The 15,944-nt window shown below is 41.0% G+C and overlaps 2 protein-coding genes across 2 annotated transcripts; both read left to right on the top strand.

Annotated features, from left to right (window-relative positions):
* The first annotated feature begins 1,390 nt into the window (after window positions 1–1,390).
* On the top strand, window positions 1,391–9,725 carry pigu (phosphatidylinositol glycan anchor biosynthesis, class U). Its single transcript, XM_085354732.1, has 12 exons — window positions 1,391–1,520; window positions 2,942–3,006; window positions 3,876–3,935; window positions 4,790–4,852; window positions 5,049–5,158; window positions 5,988–6,088; window positions 6,294–6,391; window positions 6,551–6,705; window positions 8,021–8,164; window positions 8,299–8,423; window positions 8,810–8,952; window positions 9,207–9,725. Exons 1-12 carry the CDS (start codon window positions 1,391–1,393, stop codon window positions 9,318–9,320), a joined length of 1,308 nt encoding a protein of 435 aa, XP_085210858.1. The 3' UTR covers window positions 9,321–9,725.
* LOC146632829 (E3 ubiquitin-protein ligase TRIM35-like) lies at window positions 9,513–14,686 on the top strand. The gene is made up of 3 exons (XM_085353559.1): window positions 9,513–9,568; window positions 10,863–10,974; window positions 13,223–14,686. Exons 1-3 carry the CDS (start codon window positions 9,513–9,515, stop codon window positions 14,684–14,686), a joined length of 1,632 nt encoding a protein of 543 aa, XP_085209685.1.
* The last annotated feature ends 1,258 nt before the right edge of the window (window positions 14,687–15,944 follow it).

Raw genomic sequence — 15,944 nt, 5'->3', positions numbered from 1 at the left:
AGGGGGAAATTTAGACGAAGTATTAAAATACAAACTCAACTCTTCATGTCATGTAGGCATGAAGTGTTGCGTTTTTCATCCTTACAAAACATGTGCACCAATGCACCAAACTAAAATATTTTTCTCATACCTGGGTTTTATTTTGTTTGGGTTAAATATAATAATGTTGAAATCGGCCCTACTTCAATTCATTGCATCTTAAAAGAGCTCATATCTCTGTATAACTGTTAATTTAAAACAGGGGCCTCAAACTCGCAGGCCGGGGGCCACTTGCAGCCCACGTCACCCCTACTTGGGGCGTGTATATTGACATGAAGAAATATAGTACAATTTGACCCTTGAAGTTATTTATTTATTTATTTATTTATTTATTTATTTATTGTTAGGGTGCAATAAGTGCAATGTTAAAATAAGTTCCTTAAAAAGCAAAAAATGATTTTATATGAAAGCAATATGAGCAGAGAGTACAAACATGTTGAGGGATTGGCTGTGTTAGTTCAGTGAGAGTTATTTGTAAAGAAAACAGTTTTCACTAGCAGTCAAAAATCACTTATTTCTGCATTTTTATGTTGTTAAATAAATATAACAGAAATGCTGCCACGTGTCTGGCCAGAAAGAGAGTACCAATTTGTTTATTTGGCAGTTCAATGAAAGGCTTCAGTTAGTTAATAGTGAGGGAAGAAATGCGTTCACCTTTGCAATTTTATCTTGTTATACAATATTTGAAATTCAAAAACAAACTAAACACTACATTTTCTAAGATATTTGTGTGTTTTCTTGTTTGTTTGTTTTTGTACTCCTAGAACACTAAAGTGCTCTCCAATAAGATGACAATGCCAGCAGTGGCCTACAGCTTTAAGACCCCTGATCTAAAGAATAAAGATATGTACGCATCAAAAACACAAGCGATAATTTAAAAAAATCTAAAATGTCAGTTGATTAATTTTCAGACGGCATTTTATGCTTGTTATTGTATTATTTGTGTGAACCTATTTTAATGATCCCAACTTGATCAGGAAAAAAGTAAATTTATATTTTTAAACCGAGTCAATTTTGTTTTGATAAAACAAACGCAGGGTTAGCGGAAGCGCAGTGGTTCACTACTGTGTACGGCTTTTTGTTTTGATCCCATTCAAATAGCCTCCGGATGAAAACAACTATAGGACAATAAATGTTCCGCTTTGTGTGCTTACTCTGTTTGTGAGAGTGTGTTTCAAATGTAAAATGAATCATCAGTTGACATCAAGCAAGCGTGTAAAAAGATATCACATGCACCAAAAATTATCTATCTATCTATCTGGACTTTTGGTTCCCTCCCACCTTCCTTCACGTTTGGAGACTTGATTTCCCGTCGTGCACCTCGCAGGGCGGACAGCGCTTCCTTGTCAAGATGGCGGCTCCCTTGACTCTGCTGTTGATTGTGGCCGTTACGATCCGTGCCGCTTTGTTCCGGTCCAGTTTGGCGGAGCTGATTGCAGAGAGGGTGGAGGTGGTGTCGCCGATAACCGCCTGGAAGAGAGGTAAGCGCGGGTTCAGCGGTTTAGAGCCGCTGCGTTCCGTTCACGTCCGGGTCCCCTCACCTCTCTCTCATCCGCGCTGTTATCCGGTAACTCGGTCAAACCGGTTCAGCTGCAAAAATCAGCAGCTGAGACTCAAATTCAGAAAGTTCGGTGATGTTTTACTGACATTAAGCTAACAACGGACACGTTTTACTTTCTGTAGGGGAAGTGTTTCTTTGCTATTTCCAATGAATGGAGCTCAGTGGTTGTTTCTCTGTCAAACATCCATCGACCACCAATAATAATGACGACCAGAGTCTCTGCCAGCGGCTGAACAAAGATCTGCACAGTCTCTAGTATTTGTGGACCCCCTGTAAATGACCCCCCTCCTATGAGCCACATTCGTTTCCACGGGGTTATTTGCGCATAGTAAAGTAGACGTTACACCTGTAAAACATCTGGCTGACGTGTATAGTGTGTGTATAATGTTACATCAGCAAGTGTTTAAAAATTAATTTCCACAGCTACAGCCAATTTAAAATCACTACTTAGCCTAACAGGCACATGTCCCCCTGCCTTCAGGACCTGCTTGCTGTGAGGTGATGGTGCTAACAATTGCACCACCGTGCAGACACCCTAATTTGGACAAAAGTATACAAACAGACTGAAATATGTACACCCCCATGAATATTTGTTTAATTGCCCCTTAGCAACTGACTACCTCTTCTGTAATCATTGATTTATGAGGGCTCAAAAGTGATGGAGAAAATGCACATACCCCTGCCCCATGTGCTTCGATGGCCAGTAAATATCTGAGAATAATTAATGTACAAAAAAAATCTACTGGTTCACAGTGGGAGGCACTCACTGATTTGACTTTATTATTTGACAAATTTGTATCAGCTTTCCATTAGTTACCACAGACAAAGATTTTGTTTTAGATGAATTTGTGAAATATTAGTGGACTGTGTTTAAGTTTCCATTTAGCATATTATGACACGGTACCTGACAGGAGCCTGAGGTGCAGGTTTGCAGTCAATCTGAGGTTTTTCTGTAAAACACAAAACATGACCAACGTGCTGTGAGACTCGCACAGAAACACTTTGTGCATTTTTCATTACTCAGTTGTAACTGGAAGCTCTGGAACTGTTACTGTCAAGAGGAGGCATTCAAAGACAACAGCCCAGTGCTAATAAAAAATATTAAAAGTTGGAGATTTTAACAGAATTTATGATTTTGGCTTCTAACGATAGTGGAATAGAGAAAAATTAGTTTACAATGTCACTTCACTCTCGAAATTTCAGACCAAATTCACCAAGTTGAAGTTCCATAAATGCAAAAATAAACATTTTCCACAGTGACCAAAATAATTGTGGTTGTGATTTTTATTGTAATATAGCAGTCTTAATAAAACTGTTTCTCTGTTTGCTGTTTCTTTGCAGTTGTTGAAGGTTTGGCTCTGCTTGATTTGGGGGTTTCACCATATTCTGGAGATGTTTTCCACGAGGTGAATCTCTCTCTAACACAAACACCTTTTACAAAGTCTGAGTGAACACTGAATGTATATTTGTACATTAACCTGAAAATAATCGGAAAATATGAAGGAGATGGTCTGGAAAACAAAGATGAAACATTCTAGATTCTCCTTATTTCTTGGTGAACCATCACAGTGGAGGGGATTAGAGACACAGGCAACATTTCTAGAAACTTCTTTCAACAAAAGGTCAGATTTCCACTGAAGCAGCATTCAGATAACACCCAGGTGAAAACTTTGCTTACTAAGCAGCTGTGTAATAGCAAGAACTTCATCATCAGAACAAAGTGAGAGTGTCAGAGTCAGATCTTCTGAGTGAGGAGGGGCCTCCTTAGAGTCGGGCCATGGCTGGACCAAAGGTTTCTAAGAGATTAAATAGATACTCTAAAACATCCAGAGCAGGGTAGGGTGAGCACATCAAACTTTGTTCACAGATAATCAACAAACACAAAATGTATTATATCAAGATCACAAGAATCAATCAGCTGCCTGTTTGTAGACTCAAAGGATGAGTAGCATCTGTAAACCACCTCTCGAATGTCACATTCACACCAACAAAGTGCTGGTGCTCAGTCTAAAACCAGTTCCATGCATTTCCAGGTGCCGTGTTGGTGGAAAACGGACAATAAATGTCTTATTTAATTATATAGACGTGCTGGGATGTTTCATTTGTTCCTGGTTCTTGATTTTTCCATGACATGCTTGCACCTCATAGGTGGTGTATTTCTACAACTGAGATCTGAGTCAGCAGAAAATTATTTAATGTGTCTGAAATCCACAAATGAGGCATGTTGATGTTTAGATGTTCATGTTGAATTCTCCTTCTGCTCTGATCCTTTCAGACTCCTCTCATCATCTACATGTTTCACTTTTTGGTGGACTACGCAGAGATCACATTTATGGTGAGTCTGAATACAAAACATCATTTTGAAGCATTTTTTTCTTTGGGGGCAGTCTCATTACTGGAGAGGGATGGCTGAGGTGGAGCGGACTTGTGCAGAGGATGGATAGGGAATATGGGTCTTGGCCAAGAGCTGCCAGGTGGGAGGAAAAGAGGAAGGACACAGAGAAGATTCAGCGATGTAGTGAGGGAGGATGTTAGTGATCGAGTGACATGGAGGCAGATGATTGTGACAACCCCTAAAGAAGAAGGAGATTAAACTCTGAAGTGTGATCAAATTGATTGTAAAGCCACACACAAACCTCAAACCTTTTTGAGGCTGATGTTGATGAGAGCTGGTTCTCTGAGCACAACCCAGAACCTGAACGGCAGGTTTCAGTGTCAATCCACAGTTTTAAAGTCCAAAGGCATCAGCAGAGACACCAGGAGCGTGCTCGATGTTCGATGCCCACAGCATTATACATGAATTCATAAACCAGGATTCATCGTTAATGCAAAGGTTTAATGTGATTCCCAGTAACATCTGAGAGACCAGATTCAGCCCTGAAGTAGAGTGTCTCCACTCTCACCAAGAAAACAAGAGCTTCATGGCCACACTAATACGATCTTCACTTATCATGAGCCGTGTTCACCACATTAACCTCCTCGCTACTTTCCATAAAATAGAGATTTTGGGGTGGAGGGCACAGTGGAGGACACCCAGCTCTTATCACAGAGGACCAGGCACAAGGGTCAGAACAGATTTCCCTCAGAGCTTCTTGAAAATAGCAGACATCAGAGTGAGATGACCTTGAAGTGGAAATGCAGCAAATGTTAAATCAGGCATACTTCATTTTACCGTTTCTGTCTCCTCAGCTGGCCGACGTGATCACCGCTGTGGCTCTTTACATGGCAGTGAAGGAGTACAACAAACAAGTGGTGAGAACACATCAAAATACACAGTTTAAATACTTATGTGTAGAGAAGTAGGGTTGGCCTAAACTCCCAAACCCCGTCTCTAATAATGAACAGGAGTAACTTCAGCTCACGTGTTCTGTGTGAGACCTTTGTGTTTGGGGCTCTGTGTGTCTGCATCTGTTTCTTTTTCATATATTTGTCTTTGATGCCATTTCAGTTCAGAAAGCAGAAGTTTGCTTTGGAGGCCGACCGATACCCCATGGACTCTCTGGAGCTCATCAGAAGCCCCAAAGAAATGTACTACGTCCCTCTGAAAGTAGCCATGTTGTAAGTACCATCACTCATACTGCACACAAGTCGCACCTATAGAAATTCTCTCCTGCCAGATTCAGCTTCTTAAATTTCATCTTCTTACCCAGAATAACAAAGGTGTCACCACTCGGGCTCTTCCAGCTGCGAAGTTTATTATTTATTCTTGAGGCGACTGTTGTTGTGATTCGATGCTGTATAAATAAAACTGAATTGAATTCGGGGTCTAAAATGAATTCATATAAACTTGCTCAATTACAGTGAACACCATCACTCACCCACAAAAATTCAGTCTCCACAAAAATGTCCAAACGATCCCGGATGAGCCCCCACTTATGTCCCAACTCAAAAGCCAAAACATAAATAAGGAGACGAACACCAGAATGTCAGTGAGAAAGAGGTTTATCTTGGCTAAAGTGGCTGCTACCACCCAGGCAAAGACTAGTGAGCCTCCCTAAAAGCCTGCTGCAGGTATGCTTTCATCCACACCGGACTAAGTGTGGTCAGTTAGCACCAGCTGAACACACTGAGGAGATTAGGGGCTGCAGAGGGACGTAACAATGACTATATTATAAAATAATGATCATTTCCAGTTGATAAGAATCACGTTTTAGCCTCTCAACTTCAACATTAATAGCTGTGAAGAAAAGCTTCATCCAGACGATTGATAAAATTTCAGTATCACCTTGTGGAGGAGAACGCTTCACCTTCTCCGCTCTGAGGTTAAATTTGAGAAAATCCAGGGAAAACGGACAACGCACTGTATCTCCTGAAAATTCTCCTGTTTGTTTTCAGTTTATTTACTTATTTAGTTACTAATAATTGTTCTTTGCTTCTTTTCGCACAGTTACCTGCTGAACCCGTTCACCATCTTATCCTGTGTCGCCAAGTCGACTTGTGGCCTGAACAACGCCGTGCTCGCCCTCTTCTTCCTCTCCACAATAAAAGGTACACTTCAGATCTTCGTCTCGTGTTTGTGTCCGAGCAGGAAGTGACTGTTTCCTGCTGATCCCATTCGTTGGCTCTGCTGAAGCTTTTTTTTTAATTACATCAGAGGAACGTGAATCACTTTGCTTTTATTTAAATGTCGTTTTTTAGAAGTTTGCTGTGGTTTTATCAGGTTCTAAAAAATTTGCCTTCTTTGTTTTTTCAGGAAATGTCTTACTGAGTGCCATATTCCTCTGCTTGGCCACTTATCAGTCCATCTATCCCATCACCCTGTGCGCTCCTGCCATGCTGTATTTTATGCAGGTTTGTCATCTATGAATGGAAGCAGATATTTCATTGTTTTAAATGTTTTATTTTCTCTCTGCTCTCACTTTTCTTTTGTCTTTTCCTTTGCTTGTTTGTTTCCGTTCCTTCGAGCATCATTGCTGGGATTTATCCACCTCCCTGTCTCTGCTCTTCCAGCGTCAGTACATCCCAGTGAATTTCCGTCGGGTCAGCTTCTGGTGGTTCATCGTGCAGTATCTCTTCATGTACCTCGGCAGCTTGTTTGTCCTCATCTGTCTCTCCTTTTTCCTGCTCGGCTCCTGGGACTACCTGCCCTCCGTCTACGGCTTCATGTGAGTAAAGAAAAGAAACGGCGGGGCTGAGGAGCTTTGTCTTCATGTAGTTTCTCTCAGGCACGCGTTCCCGAGTTTGTGGCAAAAGTGCTGAAGACAAGAAAGATAAAAATGAGTGAATTTGGCCTCACTCGGGATTATTCATGTCTCAGACAGCCAGTCGTAGACTGTGCTAAAATCCAAACCTCACCAGCTCTTAAAGCCATCCGAGAGTCGACAAAATCCAAGCTGCTCCTCAAAGTCGAGCACCTTGACCTAAAGCAGCAGTAAGAACCACCCAAGAGAGCAGGAGAGGAGCTGGAAGCCATGAATTGGCATAAAATAAAAGCACCGATGTCTCTGTTGTGTTGAAGTAAATTCTCATGTGAGGTTTTAAGATTTGATCAGTTCATTGGTTTGTTGATTTGAGGATTTTTGGCTTTTGTCAGAAAAAATTTAGATGAATGAGGTTATTATCTTTTCTACAGTAAATTAGAAATGGCAACCGTGGAAAACCCCAGATATACTCTAGAGCAGCCATGCAGAAACACAAGAGTGCCGCGGCCCACAGAGCTCATCTTAAATCTTCACTCTAAACAAATTGTTAGAGAAAGTCATGTTTACGTAAAAATTTTCTCCAAAAACATAAAGCACACAGGCTGTTGGCTTTAAATTGTTAATGCTACACAGTCATGTGCAAAGTGTTAAGGACAGTGTGTGACCCACCTGTCACACACTTCAGCAATACATTTAGGTCAGAGTAACGAGTAATATCACAAACTAACCACTTGATTCCCCTTTTATATAAATATCTTTTTATAAATATGTAGATGACATGCATACTTGTACATACAAACTGAATTTCTGTTACTGTGGTCCAGCTGCAGGACCTTAGTGGCCCACAAGGGGTACCCAGCCCACACTTTAGGAACCACTCTTCTAAAGTATATCTAGCTTAATTTACTAGATAAACCCTCTCCAGCTGCCTGGATAGACTGCAGGAGGCAGCACAGGATAATCACTGTTAGCAATGCGATGTAATGAACTGCACTGCTTACACATCAGCGTTGCATCAGACACACACCTCTGTCAGCACCTCTGAGCTGCCATGCATAAGAGAAAATATCTCATGGTGTTGCATCAGCAGGAGGAAGAAACTGTCCATATTTGCGCAAAACGTCCAACTTTTTTATTGCATAATTACTCCACCAGAGGGCGCTGTGAAGCTTATTTATTTTCACTGTTCAGTTCCAATGAGTGCGTGTGATGTGTGAAGACAGAATAAACTCTGTAAGTGTGTCTGCATCTCTAATGGGACTGTTTTCTCTCCCTCCAGTCTCTCGGTTCCTGACCTCACTCCGAACATCGGCCTCTTCTGGTATTTCTTTGCCGAGATGTTTGAACATTTCCGCCTCTTCTTCCTCTGCGTCTTCCAGATTAATGTTTTCTTCTACACCATCCCTCTGTCCATCAAACTAAAGTAAGTCCAGCACCTCATTCTCACGTTAAAGGTCCTTCCAAGTTGACACAGTTTTTTTTTTTTCCTGTTTAATAACCTAAACCTGAGTAAAACCACAACATGATGTATCATCTGTGTTCGTGTGTGTGCTGCAGGGAGCATCCCGTCTTCCTGATCTTCATGCAGTTAGCTGTGATCTCCATCTTTAAGTCGTACCCCACTGTGGGAGACGTTGCACTCTACCTGGCCTTCCTTCCTGTCTGGAGTCACCTGCACAGATGTGAGTGGGGGGGGGGGGGGGGACCTGACAACATTTCCACTCAGAGTCTGTGCTCTTACAGATCCTGGTTAAAGTATCATCACATAAAAAAAATGTTTTGAATATTTACCTTAAATTTATGTTGTCTGGGGTCAGAAGCACTGCCGATCAGTGAGAGTAAAAAAACATAGAAACAAAGTCTCTGAAACACTGTAGAATAAATATGAAATAATAATACAGGATGAAATTAAAAAGATCTTTAACACTGATTGGTCAGAGATTTTTCATCAGCTCCAAACTGTCCTCAAATGAAAGTCCTGATTTTTCTCTTGTAGCATCTTAAAGCTTCATTAATTCATGTTTTTGATTTGATTTATCAGTAATTATATGTCTTTGTTCCTGTTCAGTCCTGAGGAACATCTTCCTGGTGTCCTGTGTCTTGCTGGCCTGTTCGGCGCTGTTCCCGGTTCTCTGGCACCTCTGGATCTACGCCGGCAGCGCCAACTCCAACTTCTACTACGCCATAACTCTGCTCTTCAACGTGGCGCAGGTAGGATGGTGTGCATGTGAGCCAGGGGGGCAGAGTTAATGCTGTTTATTTATTTAGTTAAAGATAAATGCAATAACGCTGTTAAATGAAGTTTCATCCATTTTTAGATTTGGGATTTTTTTTTTTGTTTCAATATCACGTCTTCTTTCAAAGTGGCAGTAAAGAAAATCTTATTTACAAGAGGCAGTCTGTAAGAAGAATCCCCCCCGATAGTGCAGTCTCGGTGTCCTGATATAAATATATGTCCCCTTCAGATCCTGCTGGTGTCAGATTATTTCTACGCCTTCTTGAGAAGAGAGCACCACCTCACCAACGGGCTGTACCTGAAGAGGAAGGACGGCTCTGAGGCGACGCTGATTCTCAAATAAAACGCACCCGTGTTTGCACTCAAGGGAGGAATAAACTCGTCTTCTTTTTATCCTCAGAGGGAACAAACAAAAACTGAAGGAGGGTAAAAGACTTTCAGACCTCCTGTGGTCCTCAAACAGATCAAAACGGCACACGCAGAACGTGCGCACGGTACAGCGTCACATGCAAACAATAGCACTGCAACATACAACATGACAGACGTGTGGGATGTCGACACGTGGCTTACTCTGAAGCCTCACCTCCACCTGTAACCTCCACCTGTGGTTACTTCCTGTAAGCCACTCTGGAAAAGTTTATTTTTTGATGCTTTGTTGTTCTTGCAGCTCCAGGTTTTATTTTAAAGCACCAGCTGTCGCGCTGAAGGAAAAACCTCTTTTATTTGATCATTCTCGCCCACGTGCACGTTTCCCTAATTGCCTTTTTGTTAAAAGTGGCATCTGTCGTGGTCAGAGGAGAAAGAAAAAGCTGTTTTTAAGAGCTTAGAAACCTTTAGTTTCTCACCAGTTTAACAGTGTTTGCCTTTTACAGTCTGCTCTTCAGTTCTCGTTTACCTAAAGTCATCTAAAGTAAAAACCAGTTCAACCTCATTGTGTTGCAGAACACTACTTGAGATTTTGATCAGAAACTGGAAAGTTTTTCTGGCGAGAAGCTGCGTTTGTCAAACATCAGATAATAACAACTACCGAGCAGGAAACGAAGACTGCAGTGAATGTGTTGACAACTGAGTCGCTCGAGTTTGGCATGTTTGGAGAGCAGAAACAGATAATCATCATTAAGCTTCGGTGGAGGGTTGGAGACTGGTCCCAGGAAGAACACACATAATAATGGATCCAAATATTTATGATGGTTTTGGTTGTAGATTTAAATATCACAGAGGAGCGGAGTCTGAAATGTAAAGGGCCTTTCTTCTTCTTCTTCTTCTTCTTGTTTTGGACCAAGTTAAAGCTGCAGTGAGCTCGTGTTTTCCACTTTCATATAATTCACCAAATGAATGCCTGCTTTACTCGTATTTCTGCATGTCATCAAGGTTATTTATTTAGATCAAATTTGTAATTAACATTAAAATATGAACTCTGATGTCTGTTTGGTGAATATTAAGGTACCAACAGGCAAAAAAGTGTCAAATGGTTAATTAGTTATATTTAAAAAGTAAATTAAAACCAGCTGTTTTATTTTCCATCTTTATGTCCTTTATATTTACCATATTGACGTATGAGTGGAGTCAATCTGAACATCTTCGCAGATGAAAGGACGACTACATGCATGTTTATAAGACAGTGTCTCAAATCCACTCTACACACTCGTTCTGTAACAGTTCCTCTAATGTCCACTAGAGTCTGGCTGTAATGAGTCAGTCCCCATAGGCTCCCATGTTAAAATGTCCAGCTTTACAGCACAAATAAAAATGCTTACAGACAAGTGCATACATGGTTTTGGCTAACTAGTTTCCTCCTTCATAAGGTGTTTGTATTTTTAATGACTCGTCTGTTTAATTTTTATTTGGCTTAAAGTTTTGATGCTGTTGCTGCTTTCACTCTCAGGCGGGTAGAGTTACAGGCGTCACCTCGGCTAACTGAGTCTGAACCGGACCTTTCGACTGTGTTTGTGCTGTTGGTGCCTTGTGGAGCAAGGAGCAAGTGTGCTTCAGCGTTGGTGAATGAAATACTAATATCTGCCTGTACTAAGCACTAATTAGCAGGTACGAGTGTCTGAGAAACTGCACTCGGTTTCTGAATGAAGTTGTTCTTTTTGTTCAAAGGTTTTTGTCAAACTGCAGCCAGATTCAACCACAGCGACACTTTGAACACTGATTCAGTCACTTTGCTGGTGTGACTTCACTACAAACTCAGACTCTGCTCAGAAACCGTGTATGGTGGAATTGGGACATGAAATCAAAGTTTTGTTTTCTGTTCATTGATGATTTCTCGTTGTAACATGAAATAATTTTATCGGCACCTGTGAACAACCATGTTTGCTTTCAGTAGATGTTGGGAAACATGCAGTTACATTAAAAATGAAAAACACATCCTGTGTTTGTGTCTGTAAACTGCACCCACTCACTGCCCAGTAACATGCCAACAGTCTGTTTGTTTTGGGCAAATAGCAACTGTTTTAATGCCAATGATTCATTTTTGGTGTATTTATTTGCTGCACTGAAACATTTGCTCAGATTTTGTTTCGTGAAAAAGGATCTCTGTGTTGTTTTGATACTGTGTGTATGTACGAGTTTGATTAAAGTTCAGGGTTTATAAGGGCCGACGTTACGTTTGATCCGTGATTGTCATAAATGTTGATTAATAAACTCCGGGTGCTGGTTTAGACTCGTCTATTCTATTTCTCAATGCTGGTGTTTTCACACTGATTTGGTGCCAGATTACTAAATTTGAAAAACAAAAGTCTGCACATGCAGGGGGCAGGTGGAGGCCCAAAACTCACGTTGGGCTAAAATAAATACTGACAGCTGATATTCAAAGTTCAGCCAATAAACCAGTTAAGGAATCTACAATGAGACTTTGGGTTTCCACAAAGCAGAGAGAACTCTTCAGGTGACTCCAGTGTAAGTTCTACAATAATCTGTGGATTCTTGGTACCCAGCAGAAAGCTGCAGCCACTTTATCCGGGGCTTTCTAATCTTTTGGCTTCAGTTCAGAATTCTGACCTCATGCGGCTCTAGAGATAAATGAGCAGGTGCTTGAGAAACACTTGGAACCTTGGAGAGCAGAGTCCTTAGATTTGATTTAGGATTAGTTAGGATCTTTCTGATAGAAATCAAAAATCCCACAGAAAAACATCCACACCACATGATTGTGCAGCCGTGTCTGACTGTAGCTATGTTACGAAAGAGATTATCTTTGGTGTGTGAACTGTGGTTCAGTCATGTTTTTCCTTCTTATAATCTTTGGTCTAACCTTTTAACTCATGCTTTTTTTTTTCCATCCCAGTGACCATTGAAATTATAGTTGGGGACGTATTCATTTAGATATGAAGACAGGAGTTCCAAAATAACTGAGTGGTGAGATCTTGTTTCTCAGTGAAAGCTATTAGACCAAGTGGACTTCCGATATATCCTAAGGAGCATAGATATTTTTATTTTTATCACCCCAAAAACTTACCTTTGCATTGCTATTGTGGTCTACTTGTGAAAATTAATGAAAAATAATTAATAATACCAGGGCCTCACAAAAAGAAGCAGGCAACTGGGGATGCTGAAGATCTGAAAGAGGAAGAGCGTTTTTCCCAGGTGGACCAAAGAGTGGAGAGAATAAAGCAAACACAAAGGGAAATGTAACATCATCTTATATCTGAGTTGGGATTGTGGAGGGGCAGGAACCATCACTGCTGATATAAACACACAGTCTCACATCCACACCTACAACCTGTTTAGAATCACCAGTTAAACCAAGAAGAACATCAGTGAGGAGGAGAGAGCCGGAGTACTCAGGAGGAAACCTGACATATAACAGTGCAAACAAATAATTAGCTCACTGTTTGTGCATGCTCTCTTTCAATATACCTGCCTATATCAAAAATGTTGATCAGTTTGAAACAAAGGCTGGCTCTGTAGCAATCGTCAGATGCAGATAACCCAGTAATGTGGGGAATTCTCTGCATGAGACAAGCAACCTTGTGAAATGTATTTTCCTCGTTCTTTGACCATATAGGCATCAGATAACATACCTCATAAGTCAAAGTTGGACTTGATTTCTGTTCAGTTTGCTTAGGACGAGTAACCGGAGGAGACGTGAGTTTTCCAACTACAGCAGAAAGATCACCGGGGACACTGGAGTGCTGCTAAACCTGCTGCTAGTTCATTGCCATGGAAGCGAATTTAAAAAAAAAACCAAATGTGAAGCGCAGTTTTTCTTTTTTACAGCCATCTGCCGTTTTGCTTCCATTCCAGGGCAAACTGGCTGCACAATCTGAGTCTGAAAAGGAACTCACCTGTTCGATCTGCCATGAAATCTTCCAAGATCCGGTCATCCTCTCATGCAGCCACAGCTTCTGCAAAGAATGTCTGCAGATGTGGTGGAAGGAGAAGGACACCCAAACCTGCCCACTCTGCATGAAGATACCCTCATCAACTGACCCACCTGTTAGTTTAGTGCTAAGGAACCTGTGTAAGACTGCTGTAGAGCAGAGAGCTGAGAGAGCAGGGACACCACTAGCAGCATCTGAAGCTCTCTGCAATCTGCACGCTGAGAAACTCAAACTCTTCTGTTTGGACCACGAGGAGCCCGTGTGTCTCGTATGTCGAGACTCAAAAGCACACAACAACCACAGATTCAGACCCATCGAAGAAGCTGCACAGGATCAAAGAGTGAAGCTCCAGATGTTTCTCAAGTGTTTACAAGATAAACTGAAGCTCTTTGAATACGTGAAAGCAAACAGTGACCTCACTGTAGAACACAACGTAGTGCAGACTCGGTACACAGAGAGCCAGATTAGGGAGCAGTTTAAGAAGCTTCATCACTTTCTGTTTGAGGAGGAAGAAGCAAGGATCACCGCTCTGAAGACAGAAGAGCAGCAGAAGAGTCGGATGATGCAGGAGAAGATTGAGGCTCTGACCAAAAAGATAGCAGCTCTTTTTGAAACCATCAGTGCCACACAGGAGGAACTGAGAGCTGATGACTCTTTGTTTCTCTATAACTACAAGGCTGCAGCAGAAAGAGTCCAGCAGCGACCCCTGCTGGAGGATCCTGAGGTGGTCTCTGGAGCTCTGATCGATGTGGCCAAACACCTGGGCAACCTGGCCTACGACATCTGGAACAAAATGAAGGAGACAGTTTCCTACACTCCTGTGATTCTGAATCCAAACACCGCTGAAGGACACCTCATCATCTCTTCAGATCTTACTAGTGTGAGACAAGGAAGCAAACAGAAGCTTCCTGAAAACCCAGAAAGGTTTGACAGCTATTCGATCATCATGGGCTCTGAGGGCTACGACTCGGGGAGTCACAGCTGGGACGTTGAGGTTAGAAATGATGGAGTCTGGTGTCTCGGTGTGCTACAGGAGTCAATTAAGAGAAAGGGACAATTAAAGACTGGATTCTGGGAATTAAGTCGCCACGATGGGAAATACACAGCAGTTGCTCCACCACTTCCATGCAAAGTCCTCGCAGTGAAGACGCTCCAGAGGATCAGAGTTCGCCTGCACTGCGACAAAGGGAAGCTCTCATTCTTTGATATTGATACCAACACACTCATACACACCTTCAAACTCACTATCACTGAGAAGTTGTTTCCTTACATTGAGACCAAGACTCTTCCGCTGACCATACTACCATCAGCCATCTGTGTAACACTGGAAGAGCAGCCACGTTTAAAGGGATCTAAAGAGTATTTGGTCCATATCCAGTGTAGTTAAGCATGTTTAGATGCTGGTCGAAGAAGTCTGCTTAGAAATAATCATAGACTTGTAATCAAACATTTCTATCATATGAAAGAAATGTGGGTGTCAGAGTATCAGAATCACGTCCACAGATAGCCAGTAACAGGTGTGTCCAACAAGGAAATGCATGGCATTGGTGATGGATACTCCCATGGTACCCATCACCATCAGATACGAACAATGACAGGAACAATGGTGGAATATAACTTATCTGCATACTTCGGAATTAATAGTAAAGCACAGAAATATCTCTGTTATGCAACTTTGTTACTTCACTCCACTTGTAGATGGAAATATATATATTCCATTTATTTTTAGCTTTATTATGCTAGAAATTTTAAATGGCAAAGGCATAATAAATATTATGCTATATTCCAAGACCCTGCAGTATATTAATAATAAAAATAATATCTAGCTGCAACATTAAAGTGAATAAGTGACATTAAAATCTTTATGGCATTTTTTTTTTACATGGTTTCCAGTGTTTGTGTGTAAAAGTTTAGCTATGAACAGAACGCCACCACTGAGACTCCTGCTGTGATTAACGTGTCCTGGTCTGTGTTCCTGTTCAGGGTCGTTGTTCAAATGTTGCACTACCAGTATATGTGTGGTGTACTGGGGACAAAACTCATATCTCAGTATCTTTACACAAAAATATAAATATGTTCTGACCAAATACTATTAAAATTTTAAAAAGCAGTTCTTTCACCTTGGTCTAAAATATTATGTTGTTAAATGTTACTTTTTTAAAACTTAAAGTTTAAGCCAAAATCACTGGAACAGTGTCTGGTTTAAATGCAAAACTCACAGTTTTATGTTCATTTAACTTCATGTCAGTCACGATGGATCAGTCTCTGAGCGTTGCTGACTGTGACCAGGCCGGCACGCTGATTCATAAAAGGAGTTTTCTCCTGCTGAATTTGTTGTAAAACTGTTAAATCTTCTTTATATTCATTTTTGTTCACTTAAGTGTCAAATGTGACACCAAAATTATATAGCAAAGGGGAAAAACAAGTTTTTTGTGGTTTTATCAAATTGGTAAGTATTTAAATAGATTTTTACTAAACCACTGAAGTGGTTCCAATATTTTAATATTTCATGTTTGAAAACAACAAACAAACAAAAAACACATTCACATTTTGCCTCCAACAGTCCTTTAATTTATTTGAATATGATAAATTATCTCAGTATTTTGCAAGTTTAAGTAATTAAATCTATGAAAGTGAATGTTTCT

Source organism: Diplotaxodon limnothrissa, linkage group LG5 (genome assembly GCF_057381915.1).
Source record: "Diplotaxodon limnothrissa isolate DT_005_m linkage group LG5, D_limnothrissa_male_GT1.1, whole genome shotgun sequence".
Taxonomy (NCBI): Eukaryota; Metazoa; Chordata; class Actinopteri; order Cichliformes; family Cichlidae; genus Diplotaxodon; species Diplotaxodon limnothrissa.
The sequence above is the reverse complement of the archived record's forward strand: the minus strand, read 5'-3'. Positions and strand labels throughout refer to the sequence as shown.

What these genes read in the sequence shown, in the direction of transcription:
- pigu (XM_085354732.1), top strand. Translation starts at nt 1,391, where the DNA reads ATGGCGGCTCCCTTGACTCTGCTGTTGATTGTGGCCGTTACGATCCGT. An exon ending in CTGGAGATGTTTTCCACGAG is followed by an intron (nt 3,007 to 3,875) that starts GTGAATCTCTCT and finishes TGATCCTTTCAG; the next exon opens with ACTCCTCTCATCATCTACAT. An exon ending in CCTCTGAAAGTAGCCATGTT is followed by an intron (nt 5,159 to 5,987) that starts GTAAGTACCATC and finishes CTTTTCGCACAG; the next exon opens with TTACCTGCTGAACCCGTTCA.
- LOC146632829 (XM_085353559.1), top strand. Translation starts at nt 9,513, where the DNA reads ATGACAGACGTGTGGGATGTCGACACGTGGCTTACTCTGAAGCCTCAC. An exon ending in CTGAAGCCTCACCTCCACCT is followed by an intron (nt 9,569 to 10,862) that starts GTAACCTCCACC and finishes TTTCACTCTCAG; the next exon opens with GCGGGTAGAGTTACAGGCGT. An exon ending in GCAAGTGTGCTTCAGCGTTG is followed by an intron (nt 10,975 to 13,222) that starts GTGAATGAAATA and finishes CTTCCATTCCAG; the next exon opens with GGCAAACTGGCTGCACAATC.